Source organism: Furipterus horrens, unplaced genomic scaffold (genome assembly GCF_987537825.1).
Source record: "Furipterus horrens unplaced genomic scaffold, mFurHor1.1.pri manual_scaffold_1, whole genome shotgun sequence".
Taxonomy (NCBI): domain Eukaryota; kingdom Metazoa; phylum Chordata; class Mammalia; order Chiroptera; family Furipteridae; genus Furipterus; species Furipterus horrens.
Window position 1 is genome coordinate 116,680,382 of NW_028327171.1, and position 14,292 is coordinate 116,694,673.

The 14,292-nt window shown below is 39.4% G+C and overlaps 1 protein-coding gene across 1 annotated transcript in view; it reads left to right on the forward strand.

Annotated features, from left to right (window-relative positions):
* The first annotated feature begins 4,711 nt into the window (after window positions 1-4,711).
* CNTNAP5 (contactin associated protein family member 5) overlaps window positions 4,712-14,292 on the forward strand; it is a 1,232,224-nt gene continuing 1,222,643 nt past the window's right edge. The window contains exon 1 of the mRNA XM_090279100.1: window positions 4,712-5,196. Within this exon, the coding sequence (XP_090135226.1) occupies window positions 5,115-5,196 (82 nt within the window). The 5' untranslated portion in view covers window positions 4,712-5,114. The remainder of the gene's footprint in view (window positions 5,197-14,292) is intronic.

A 14,292-nucleotide genomic window follows, 5' to 3' on the forward strand; every position in this document is an offset into this window, starting at 1 on the left:
TCTGAGAACAGGTGTACTTGAGAGGGAAAAAAGCTGCAACTGTAAATAGAACTTTAAATTAAGTGCAATTTACATATTATACGCTGGGTCTTCATATGAACGTCTATAAATGCAGAGTTCCCATATTTACTAATAACTTGAAAGTCATTCACAAGTTGGGAGCCTTATGTAACAAATTTCCCTGTTTACCTTTTAATATAGAATCCAAGCACATTTTATTGACACAGATTCATTTTAAGTCATTCTGTCATAAAATAAACACAACATCTTCCATAATTTTTGGAATAGTTTATTTAACAAAACATGTTAAATAAACATGTTTATTTAACATGTTTAAATATAGAAAGTGGGATGATAATGGAAGTTATCTTTGGTGACTGCAGGCTTGTGTTATGTGGGTATTATTTTTCAATTTGTAACCAGAGAGGTCCTGAATTTTGGGAAAGGCTGGGAAGCAGGGGAAACCTCACACACTGCTGGTGGAGATTAGGTGTGAACTGTTACCATTATTTTATAGGGGAACTGCCAACACCTGCTAATGTTGAGTGTAAGCATTTCCTATGATCAAAACATTTACTCCCAAGTACATATTTGAGGAAAAAAAAAGATAAATATAAGACTGTATAGTTTATCTTGAGAAAAAACAGTAATAATCTGTAAATTAATAAGTAGAAGAATTAACAAATGCATTGTGGTGTATTCATAAAATGAAATATACAGTGGTTAAAATGAAAAAGTTAGAATTATATGTAGCCAAATGCATAAATTTCAAAACTATAATATTGAGTAAATCGTAAGGTGCAAAATGAAACTGTATGATGTCATTTATATATTGGTTAAAGGCAATCAAAACAATACTATATGCTGTTTAAAATGTAGATATGTATGGTAAATATATAAAAGCACTATATACAGGAATAAAAAACCAAGTGTTTACTTCCAGGTATGATGGGAGATGAATGGGACCAGGTAAGAAAGCAAGAGGGACATAAATTACATTTGCAATACATTATTCCTATTAAAAATGTGAAAGTGTTGAAAAACATATAAAACCATATAATGGTTCATAGTTTTTTTCTATAGTCTAGTATGATTGAACTAACTACACAAATATTTTTAAACCTGGGACCCTCAAAAGTCAGGGTTAGGGTGGCAGCCCCTTGGGGACCTCAGTAGAAGAAAGTCCAAGGAGCTGGACTTTGAATTCCATGCTTGTCCTCAGCAGACCTTTGCCAACAGGACAGCTTCTTTGAGCACATTAATTTTGATATCTTGTGATTCAAAATCTCCTGGCAAGGCCTTTCTCCCACAGCTAAAGCTGGAGAAGTCTTCCCATGGATCAAGAATCTAGTAACTAACAAAATTTCAGTTAGAAGCTAGAGACTGAGGGTCATTTACTTAATAAGTGAGAGGATCATCTGAATTATTTCTCTCTAATAAAATAGCAATGTTGCTAATCCAGTTGTCATTCAACTTTTTTTTTTTAAAGATTTTATTGATTTATTTTTAGAGAGAGGGGAAGGGAGGCAGAAAGAGAGGGAAAAAAACATCAGTGTGGTTGCTTCTTGTGTGCCCCCAACTGGGGACCTGGCCTACAACCCAGGCATGTGCCCTGACTGCGAATCCAACGAGCATCCCTTTGATCTGCAGGCCAGTGCTCAATCCACTGATCCACACCAGCCAGGGCCAACTGTCTTTTAGTATTCCAATGATACGAGTTCAGCTCTAAGCAAAACCACAGGTTAACCTCAGGATTCGTGCAGAAGCTGGAGCTGTGCAGAAAGTGGGCCACTCAAGACCTCAGGCTGTCAGGAACCTATCCTGTAAGATAAGTCTGCATGTTTGCTACTGCTTGGGAGCGGGGGTGGGGACATGAGGTGGGGGGAGACATCAACTTCCTCTGAAATGATTCTACCCTAACTTGACTGTAAGCTTCACCAGGAGAAATCACTGTGTTCCCTCATTTTGTTAGCATTGGGTGGCTTTCTGACAGCTTCCAATAAAATAAAATAAGTTGATTTATGATAAAGCAGGAGAGTCACCAGATGTAAACAAGATGCCAAAGACAGAACCTCCAGGGAGGCTGTAGGAAGAAATCCAAATTGAGATTCTTCCTTTTTTTTTTTACTTAAATTTTTCCAGCGGACCTTTCATGTGTGAAATCTTATGAGCCAGTCAGGATCCCCATCCTCTCATCCTTACTAAACCCAATTTGTCTCCCTCATCTCCTCAGGGGTCGGTGAACCTCCTGGCTCCATAATCTAAAGCAAGGGGCAACTTGCAGCACCTGCCCCAAATGATGTGTCTGCAGGGAGAAGCAGAGCAGATGACTCTGCAGTGAAAGAATGAGTGAGGGGAGCAGAATGCAGGGTTGCAAAGCAGGGAACAGACATAATGTAAAATTGCTAAATCAGAAATCTCAGACAGACTTCCGGCTAAGATGGAGGTATAGACAGACACGCTGCATCTCCCTCCACAACTAAGAAGGAATACTACTCCCTCAAAACTAGAGACAACCAGAAGTTCCAGAAAATCAAGCTGCATGGAAGTCCAGCAAACAAAGATAAAGAAGAAATACTCATCCAGATAGGTAGGAGGGGCGGAGCTGGGGTGGAGAGTACATGGTGTGGTGGCAGCAGCAGCAGCAGTGGCAGGCTGGCAGAAAGTTCAGTCACACATTTTAAAAAGTCAGGAGGAACACCTGGGGAGCATTCCCAGATCCTCACCAGACCTTGAAACCCACTGTCCCAGCACCAGGGAAAATCAAACCTCATTGCTACTGGCTGTGAAAACCAGTGGGGGTTGGGGTGGAGGCAGAAACTACTGGTCTCAGCAGAGTCCAATTGTTTAAAGGGCCCCCACAGTCCTAGAACATCCGTAGACCCACCCACTCTGAGAACGACAGCCAGGGCAGCAGCTAGAGTGGCTCCAGTCTGGTGTGGAAGTGGGAGAGGTGCCTGGAAAAGGAGCAAGTGCTGGGCAGGCAGCATTGTTACCTCTTGGACCTCTCCCCCATATACAGCGTCACAACGTGGTGAAACAGAGGTCGCACTGTACTGACAAATGCCTAAGGCTCCACCCCTTACAACATAACAGGAGCAACAGCTCTACCTGGGATGTGGAGGCAAACAAACACAGGAGCCTCTCAGAATGAGGAGACAGACAAGTATGGCCCAAAAGGGGAATGGATGAAAGTTCCAGTGGGAGAATGAAGTGACGAGGAGATATCCAGCCTGACAGATGAGGAGATAGACAATCCAACAGATGCAAAATTTCAAACACTGGTGATAAAGATGCTTACAGGCTTGACAGATATGCTTGAGGATGGCAAATGCATAAGAGAAGAAGTGAAGGCTATGCTAAGTGAAATGAAGGAAAGTCCACACAAAACCAATGCTGAAGGGAAGAAAACTGGGGTTCAAATCAATGATTTGGAACATAAAGAAGAAAAAAACAGTCAACCAGTACAGAATGAGGAAGCAAGAATTGAAAAAAATGAGGAAAACTTCCCAAATTGTGCAGAGGTGATGGACATACAGGTCGGGGAAGCACAGAGGGGCCTGGGCGAGCTGGACCCAGAGGGGACCACAGTACACATCATGACTGAGATGCCAAAGGTGAAAGATAAAGACGGAGTCCTGGGGGCGGCAAGAGAGAGGCGGAGAGTTGCCTATAGAGCGGTGCCTATAGGACTATCAGCTGATTTCTCAGAGGACACTTTGCAGGCAGGAAGGATCTGGCAAGCAGCTTTCAATGTGATGAAAAGCAACCTACAACCAAGATTACTCTATCCAGCAAAGCTATCATTTGGAATGGAAGGGCAGATGAAGTGCTTCCCAGACAAGGTGAAGCTAAAGGAGCTCATCATCACCAAGCCATTAATATATGAAATGTCAAAGGGACTTAAGAAAAATATGATCAAAACTATGAACACTAAAATGACAACAAACTCACAACTATCAACAACTGAATCTAAAAAATACCAACAAAATCCAACTAAGCAAACCAGAATAGGAACAGAATCATAGGTGTGGGGATCATTTGGAGGGTTATCAGCTAGGAGGGGGAGAAATGGGGAAATGGTGCAGGGATTTAGAAGCATAATCGGATAATACAAAATAGGGGATGTTAAGAATAATATAGGAAAGGGTGAAGCCAAAAGACTTAAATGCAGAACCCATGGACATGAACTAAGTGGTTGTGGGATTGCTGGAGGGAAGGGGGATACTGGGCAGAGGGGAGCAAAGGGGAAAAAAATTGGAACTACTGTAACAACATAATGAATAAAATATACTTAAAAAAAGAGAAATCTCAGCATCATCAATACCCACCAGCCTTTCATACTAGGGGGAAAACACAGAATAAATAATATTGCATTATTCAAACGTTCCCTAACAACAACAAAAGCCCATCCTTAGCTCTTTGCAAATCTTCCCATGGGATATTACTTCTTGTTATGTTTGTCCAACGCCTCCTATCCCTTCAGCAACGTTCCTCCAAAACCGGAGTTAAATTTCACAACCTTTACTGGCCCCCATATTTGGGGGCGGGGAGGGAAGAGAGACTGAGAGAGACACAGAGGTCCCCTCCCGCACCCCCTTCTCATGCCCCTGGCCCCCCCAGCCCCCAACCCCCTGGTACAGAGGCGCCCCGCAATGCGTGGTCGGAGTGGAGCGCCTGCAAGTGCCTGGGCGCCCGCTGCCCAGAGCGCAGCTGGGCGGGCCGAGCGGGGCGGCTCCGAGCAGTGGGCGCGCCTGTGAGCAGCTGTCCGGCGGCCTTGTGTCGATTCCCGCCCCGGCACCCAGCGAGCGGGCACCTGCGGTTGCAGCTGGGTGTGGATTTGCCGCTTTAAGAAGGGGGAGAGGAGGAAGAGCCGGCGAGGCCGGCGAGCAGCGCAGCGACGGCCTCAGGGACTGTGGCTGCAGCCCGGCTCGGAGAAGACCGGGGACGGTTTGGCGGGGTGTCTGGGCGCGGGATGGAGTGAAGCGGACTGTGCCTCTCCGAGGCGGTGGGCGGGAAGGGGCCGGCGGTGCCGAAGAGACAGGCGAGAAGGAGCCACGGCGGGCGCCTGCGGAGTTGGGATTCGATTGGAAGAGACAGCTTGCTCACGGGAAATGGATTCTGTATCGCGACTGTTCAGCATTTTCACTTTGCTGTTCTCCGGTTTGTGGCATTCAGGATTACCAGCGACAAATTGTAAGTATCAGCCAGGAGCTGAGGGTGTGTAAGTGAGGTGGGAAACGGTAGCATTTGGGCAGACAAGTGTATTCAATTGTGTCTGCTCTGAGCAGGTGAACAGGGAAAAAATGCTGATCATTGCGGTTCCATCACTCTAACCATCCCCAAAGTTAGCAGAGCTCGAATGATCCAGCCCGCTGGATTTTCTGCCCTCTCCTCAATCTCGAAGTTCGGGGGAGAAGGGAGGAGTCTTTTCCCTTAGCCTCCTGCTGGCTCTGTGTTCCGTGCCTGTGTGATCTCAGAGAGGGCTTTTTCCTAGAAGGCCCGGGTTCAGAACGTCTGCGCTGCCTGGGGCTGAGCACCAGGGATCGAGATTCTCCCAGCACTGGGTGACCGCAACTCATCTCTGAATGCAGCTGCCCAGGGTTAGCAGCATGCCCAGTGCCTCTCAATACAGGGCCCTCAGCTCTCTGCTAGGCAGAAGGCTCCATTTGGGGTATCTTGCAACCAATTGATATGAGTTAGGAGTGTTGGCCTAAGAGTCGTGGCCCACTGTAGTCAAACCACATATCAATGGCTGTCCCTGTTACAGGAGGAAGACCTTTGATGCACACCACACCTCCAAAATCTTTGTGCCAAATAACACATAATGAGCGTGCACTAAATGTGCACTCTGTTTTCCAAGCTCTAACCTCGGTAAGTGCAGAGCATTTAATTTAATAGGCAGGAAGGCTGGACACCTGGGGATCTGCACCTGCACTGTGTATTTAAAGAACTCACTTTGTCAAACTTGAATAAATCTCTAGAACCATCAGAGGTTTAAGCTCGATTGCCCAGCTGCCTCTCTAGGCAGAGAAAGGGAAGTTTTCCAGTTCTGGAAACTCCTAAATGAGAAAGAATGCAATTAAGCCATTTTTATTTTTCCAAAGATCGTTTACCAGGGTTCCTCAAGTTTCTGGGTTTGCTCCCCTATCTGTTAATTCTGTTGGTACCTCAGAAATATTTAATCATATTGGTAATTTTAATACTATTTGTTGTAATTTGAACCAAAATTGCTAGAGAAAAGTAATAAGACCACTCGCTACTATGAGGCTCTCTGCTTTCCTCCCCAATTTCTTAGGTCTGAGAGGGCCTTCAGTAAGATATTCAACCCAGGGTTATACCTCAAGAGAAGAGAATTAGACAATTGTTATTTATTGAAAACTGTCCAAAGTAGAACCAATGTTTCCCTCATATTGGAAAGTATAGAAATTCTGAATCTATAGTTAGTGATCATGGCTTATAAAGGTTTTATTAAAGTGTGGATTCTAAAGCAGTGCTGAAGAGGTCAACTCTCTAAAAGGGAGGAACCTAAGGCCCTTAGTTTAAAAATTATTTCAGAAAAAAAGCTAAGGACGGGTTTGAATCTATTTTTCTTTTACTCCTCCTCATCCTCCTCCTCTTTGACCCATCCCTACTTCTCCTCCTCCTCCTTTTTCTTTTTTTTTAAGTGAAATTGTTCCCATGGTGCTTTAGAAAAAACAAAACAAAACAAAACAAAAACAAACAAATAAAAATCTAAGTCTTTTAGTAAGAGGAAGTTAGACATGGTGCTGAGCTAGTTTCTTTACCTCCTATAACAACACTAGAGGTCAGTATTATCCTATGATGCTAAGGTGTGGTAGAGAAAGGCAGTTTCTTTAGCACATTTACCTATCTGAAAATACTGAATATTCTGAAGAGATACAAAGATGGAGTGAGAAATAAGGGTGAAATAGATAGAACATACTCTATAGAAATAGGACTTGGGTTTTCTTGTTTCTTAAAAACAAAGAAAAAACATAAATTGCCAAATGACATCTTCTGTAAATTAATTGAATTATCGTTAACATAAAATGTTATATGGTTATAAAAATGCTTAGAAAACCTCTATGGTATGGATTTAAGGCTCATGCTTATTATAACTGATACAGCAATAAAGCTGATTCTGAAATTTAAAATGAAACTTTATGGCAATGAGCTTTAATATTTTATCACTGACAATTTAATTTCCTTATTTCCAATCAACATTTCAATCAAATGCACCCTGCTTGCTAAATATTTTGGGATCAATGTTCTTAAAGAATAATGATAAATGTTTTTATCATGCCAAACAAAATGTGTTAATTTAATGAACAATAAACTAGCATCAGAAAATTACTTCTGAACTCACTAGATCTTGGTAGTCTTCAGAAACTGTGATAAAGAACCTCTAATGAAAAATAAAGAACACTCCACAGTTCCTCTAGACATCTATTGTCTACATTCTTTATCTATTAAACAGGGCTTTGACTTACCATCTATTATAATCCATTAACATTCATATGCATAAGTTGAGGAACAGTCAAATAGTACATTTATAAATTACTTGGAGAATTTTTTTCAAGTTTATTCTTAGTATATTTTGAACTAATATTTCATGTCATTGTGACAGTGTTGAAAATGGATTAGTTATCTAAGATGCTCCACGGTATCTGTATGCCTGTGAACTTCTTTTAAGTAAAATCAACTTTTGTTTTCATTCTTCTACTAATGTGTTATTATTATTGGGTGGGTATAAGATATGTGTGCGTATGTTTTAATTTTGTCATAATCTTACAAAACTTGGGCATTCATTTGCAGAGAAAAAATGAATGCTAACTCAATTATAGATTTTAGACATTTCTAACTAAATGAAATTAAAATAAAGTCAGGTTAGAAGGCCAACTACAGTATAGGTATTATGAACTTTTGCAGAGAATATAATTACCAACCAGTAATAAAACTCTGGAAATTCTCCCATTCCAGACTTTCAGGATATTAAATAGGTATAATGCTTTCTTTGGATTTACCCTGAGGGAATTAGTTAATTTAAAATATAGATATGATAAGCTAGTGTTAAATGAAAAATGCTTTTACATATAATATCAGTTCCTTTGAGACTAGCAGAAACAATGAGACTTGATATGTTGATTAAAGTGAAACCATGAGTTTGAAACATTAGGAGTTCTAGCCCTAGTTATGCCACAGCTAAGATGTCAAATGCTCATCATGTTATGCAACCTTCTCCTGTGCTCACATGCTTGATTATAAAATAGCATTTGAAGTATATGTCTACTTTCATACTCAACAGCTGCTTAATATTTGCTGAGGACATTCTTCAAATATTAGGTACGCTGAATGAACACTATAGTGGGAGAACCTGCATTCGGAAGATAAGCATGGGACACTAAAAGGGTCATTATTCATTTTATCTTTTAACAATAATTAGAAGTTACATGATTATAAAGAGCCTTAATTTTCACCAATGAGTCAGTCTGACTAATCTTCAAGCATCTTATCTGTTTGTTGTTACATATTAGTTAACACAGATAATAGACTTGAGAGAGAAATTTAAAAAAAAAATTATTCTTCATTATAGCCCTTTCATTACAGAACTTTATCTGAAATATATGAGGATGCCAATCATATTCATAGAGATCTTAAAATAGAGAGATGCATTATAGCTTCAAACATCTGAAGTTTATGCACAAGCCTAATCAGTAGGTAATACTATATAGGTAAACAAAGATTAGGCTGATTTCTTTCAACAGGAAAGTGTTAGTGTTATACCTTTTGTGGTATTTATAGTCAGCAGAAGTAAAGGAAGTATATAATGCTCATTTAGAAGAGTCTTAAAATTTTTTGCATGGTTGAATGTGTTTAGTTTTGACAATCTATCTTATGAATTCTCTTTCATTTCTCTTAACATAGACTCCTCCCTCCCCCTGTTTCAGTATGGAAAATGTAAAGGAAAAAACTAGACTAGCAATTTTTACCCAAGGGTGCAGAATTATTAAGCTCCCCTCCCCCCCTTATTCTCAATCTAATGAATAAATGTCCTCTAAATTGCAAGTTTTCATTTTTCCCTGTTCCTCTTGCCCTTGCCCTTTTTTAAAACGTGGGATCCAATTTTTCTTTACTGTATTGCTTTATTTTTCAGTGCCACTTGTTATAAAACAAAGTAATGTGATATTGTTTGAAATGTTTCTAAAAACCTTTAGTAGGTGATCCAAAGTCTTTTAGCTTATATGTCAGAAATTTGCTGATATATGGCTTTTAAACATGAGCTAATTATTCTTGTTATGTAGAAAAGTAGGGGGAGAGTCTAGTTACCTGAAAGGCCAGAATAGTCATTCACTCACCAGTACATTATTTTGAAACTTTAGTGTACTCATTTAGAGCCAATAATGGCATTTTTAATTCATAAGGGAAGCTGTCTTCATTCATCAGAGCTCTGACTCTGTCTGGCTGGTGTCCTTGTAAAGGTTATTGACTTATACTAATGTGCTTAGTGTATTAAATAAAGGAGTTGGACCAAATAATTATTAATGAACTATCTTATAATGTATTTTCATCTTTAATTGGTGATGTTCCCTACTGGTCATTCCATTTGGGTACTTCTGGGGTGATTATACTCAAATTTGTTAAGCAATTTTATTTATAACAACAACATAATATGGTTTTAATTCCTACTAATACTGCTATGAGTTTCGTGTCTCTAACTTCATATGCTAATTCCATATAATTTGCCCAGGCACCACTGCTAGATATACTTTAAGTTCAATTTACAGATGAAAAATTTTAAGGTTAATAGAAGTTAATAATTTTCCCAGGATCATAAAGATAAATGAAAAAAAAAAAAAAGGATCTGGGACTATACCTATCTATCTCCAAGAGCCACACTCTTTGCAAGACATAAATTAATTCCCATGAACTTAGGATCTGTGTGAGCAACTATGGAAAGTTGCCTTGGGATTCCTATGATCAGTCTCTGTAGGTCTATCGTTAACAAAGGACATGGAGGTCACTGTTTCCACCAGCATAAACTCTTGTCATACCTTAAAGAAAGAGCCAGACATTTGAAATCTATATCTGATGCAAGAGGCCAAATATCACAGTGGTCAAAGATAAAAAGGTCTCACATCTGGCATGCAGCAGATGCTTTATTTTTTTTTTTAAGTTTCCATAAAAACTTGATAAGAAAAGAGCATAGCCTTGATGAAGACTTGTAATCACACACACACACACACACACACACCCCAATACCATGAAAGGTACCACTATTGGCAACATGTCTGTGGTTTTGTAGCTAGAATCTTTTAAAATTCATTTGATTAATGTTTGTTTTTTAAACAAGTATTACTTATTGCTTTGGAGATGCTGAGAAGTAATTAGCATGTGAGCTGACCAGACATTCAGATCATTGTGTTGGACATGAGAGCTGAGGAGTGGACCTGCACTCACACGTACTGTATGTTTCCATGACCTTATTGCTACATGGTTCTACCTTTGTGTCAAGTGTTGGTTCCTGAGGAAGCTGCTGCATCCCTCTGATCTCAGTACAAAGTGCGAGCTAATTTTATTAACTTGCTTTAGAAGTTTTAATGAGTGTTTCCTACATAGACTATAGATTTACAAACATATAAGAACTTGTCTTCATAATCCAGGGTTCAGTATAAAAAGAAAAGTTTAGGTTCTATTTAATTGTATTTTAGCAGTAAATCACTAGAAAGGTATTTTTTAATTGCAAACCTACATTACCCTGATAACATTACTGAGTCTCCAGTGTCATCAAACTGGCTGGGAGGAGATTTAAGTGTTAATGGTTTGTGTGTGTTATTTCCTTGAAAACTTGTTGAAGAAATGAGTCCCAATTACAAATTCTCTTTCCAAAACTCTTTTTTTGTTTTAGTTTTAGTTTTGTTTTTAATTTGTAGAAATAATGATGACTAAGAAGAAATAGTCCATGACCTCAAAGAACTTTGAACATGGGCAGCCAGAAAAATAAAACTTTAAACATGTTAAAGTGATAAATGCTATGACAATGATAAACAATATGTAATGTAAGGCACAAAAGAGAATTTCAGAGTGAATGGGACGTCAAGACAAGCTCTCTGGGAAAAATAAAAAGTTAACTCAAGACTTAAAGTCAGACTTCACTTTCACTAGCTGGAGAAATGCAGAGAGAGTATTATAGGCTTTCTGTGTGAAAGCATGAGATTTAGGTATATTGTTGTGACTATCTGTAGGAGTGGCTCAGAAGCATACGCATATAAGAAGAAACTACAGGCAAGCATGGGGATCTTTTATTTTTCCTGTTAAAGCTATAAAGAATCATTGAAAGATTTTATACATGTAATTAGATATTCACAATCAGATTTCTGTTTTTAAACAATCATTGTGAAAAATAGACTACAATGAGCCAAGACTAATACTAAGAAAAGCAGTTAAGAGATTATTACAATAACTCAGATGATAATTAATAAGGGCCTAAAGAAGGAAGTTTCAGAATCTTCAAACATTAGAAGGAATTAGAAAGAAAATAATGGCCAAGTAAATTTAAAAAATAGAAATATATGAGCTAGTACACTCACAGAAGGAACAGATTTGTGGTTAAAATATATTCTACACCTGCTCCCACTGTTTTTGAAAAATAAGAGCTATTGATACTAGAAAAGGTGCTCTGTTCCCTGAAATGAAGTTTTTCTCTGGCAATATGAAATGACCATGTTCTCAGTGCAGTATAAATTATATTTGCATGACACAATAGAGCATACACTGTCTGTATTTATCATCTTGATACATCTTCTATTATGTAAATTAGGCTGTTTTTTTTTTTTGTCAGCAGAGTGAGAACTAGTCATTAAATGGTGTGTAATTAAACCTTCATGTCCCTGTTCTCATCCTGCCTCTGCTGGGGGGGGGGGGGGGGGAGGAGCAACCATCCGTGTTGCTCAGTGAAAACAGAAACAAGGGAAATCAGGTGTGGCACATTGACTTGCTATCATTGGTGTTTGATTTGCTGGCATAAATTTCATGTATCTACATTTCTAATTGCGTTTGTGCATATTTTTTTGGGTTGATTAATGCCATCTGTTCACTGGATCAGCTGAATTGATTGAGTTTTAAATGACGACAACAGTAATATTGAAGATAGAAAGAAAGTGAAGGAAAACACCAAAACACCATCCACGATGTATGTTATTTTTAACTATCTACCGTAGGAAGCAGAAATATTGCTCTGAAGACAGTCTAAAGAAATCTGCCTAACAGACAAATGCTTGTAGGTGTTAGTCTAGGCTACTGTTAACTTTATTTGTTCAGTTCCCTCCTCTCCTCCTTTTCTCCCTTCCTCCCTCCATCACATTGTTCCTTCCTCTCTTCCCCTCTCTTCTCTGTCACATGGCGATGTATTTTTGGTGTTACCGCTGGCTTTTCTCTGAGCTCATGATTGTGTTAAATGTGAGAGGAGGGGAGAAAAAGTCTGTTGGATCCAGTGCTATTCTGTGAAACTGTGTGGGCACAATCATCAAACATGAAACCTCCCAACAAGGCCTATTCTGAGGGCAGGCCTGACAGGTATCTGCCACCATGGGCACTTGGGAAAACCTACCTGATTACAACAGCCCCACCCATCTGTCCCTAAACAACTCTTCTGCTAACTCCATTGGTCCCCTGAAGCTGTAAAGTGGGGAAAACCAATTTAATTCATTAGAGATAAGCATTATGATACAGAGTCCCACTGGGAGATTAAATATGGGAATGTAAATCTCTACTTAACTGTACTTGACTGAGAGAAACACCTTTTGCAGAAGAAAAGCTTATAGAAGAGAGAGTACTGTGTATCTGCAAGAGGGGAAGAGATGTTCTGAGTTGGGGAAGAGCAAAGAATAGAATATTCAGCATGTCTAAGAAAAGTGTGTCAGCTTCCTGATTATGCCCAGGCTGACCATCCATATTACAAGGCTGAGAACACAGCAGGTGGGCAGAGTGGAGTGGTAAGGAATGGTGAAAAAGGTATATGTCACACAGCTCTGTGTTTATTTAGTTCTCACTTGGAGGCTATTTCTTATGTATACTACATGGACTTCGTAGAGTCAGTGTAAGTATAATATGAGTCACTCTGTATAAAATGCACACGATGTGGGCATTCAATAATCATACCTGTTATTATAATTACTAATGAACCTCAATGTGGATTCTCTCAAAGTCAGTTATAATACTAATTAGGGCAAAGACAGCTACATTTCCATTCTCAAGCAAAGATAGAATGGCCCACTTTTTCTTCGTTTGGGTATTCAGAGAACTGTGTGATTGCCAATGCAAATAGAAACTTGTCCTTATTTTAACTCCTGTGTCAGGGGAACTCTGGGCAGAACTGGTCTTCATCTAATTGGTAAATGTGATCATGTGGTTTTCTCATTTGAGTCCCGGGCTCTGTCAGGATATGTCCATTGCTCTGGGCCTTGGTCAGTGCACCTGCTTACTGAAACTCACAAAGGGAGCTTACTAAAACAGTGGAGAATACAGTAGTCCCTCTCTATATCACAGTTCACATATTGTGGCCTCACTGTACCATGAGATTATTTAAAATATTGTATTTAATTATTTATTGCAGATTTTTTGCTATATCACAGGATTTTGTGGTACTGTATATGTATGTTGTTAAAGTTACCTAGGTTTAAGAGTGTAGAATATGTTTAAGAATATAAGTAGTGTTTATAAAATTGTGGAAAAGGTTGGTAAGGGAGTGAGAAAGGTTAATAAAGGGCTGGGAATGGTTTATAAGTGTGTGGGAAGGGTTTATAAAGCCTTAAAAATTATATAAATACTAAAATAAATGTACGGTTCCTACTTCGTGGATTTTCACCTATTGCCGGGGGGGTCTAGAACATAATACCCATGATAAGTGAAGGAATACTGTAGTGCTTCACCTGGAAAAGTAAGCACCATATGGTCTCCAGAACCTTGAGCAGGTCCTGCAGGTGTCAGCAGTATGGGGAAGTATCTGTGAACACACTCGGAGAAAATCAGTTGCCCCAAACAGAGTGTCTGTGAAGTGTCCCCAGTGTCCTAAGCCCTCTATCTGTGGGAGACTCAGACAGATGGAGGTCAAATCAGAAAGTTGTGAGACCTGTATTTTCTCTGTGTGTACTGCTGAAGCATACTACATGTGAATAAATGCTACAAGTGTTCTTTGTTTTTATTAATGTTGGGTTAAAAACCAGGGGTTGGTACAATGATTAAGGAATTATAAATGCTTATACCACCATTAAGTGCTTCATTCATTCATCC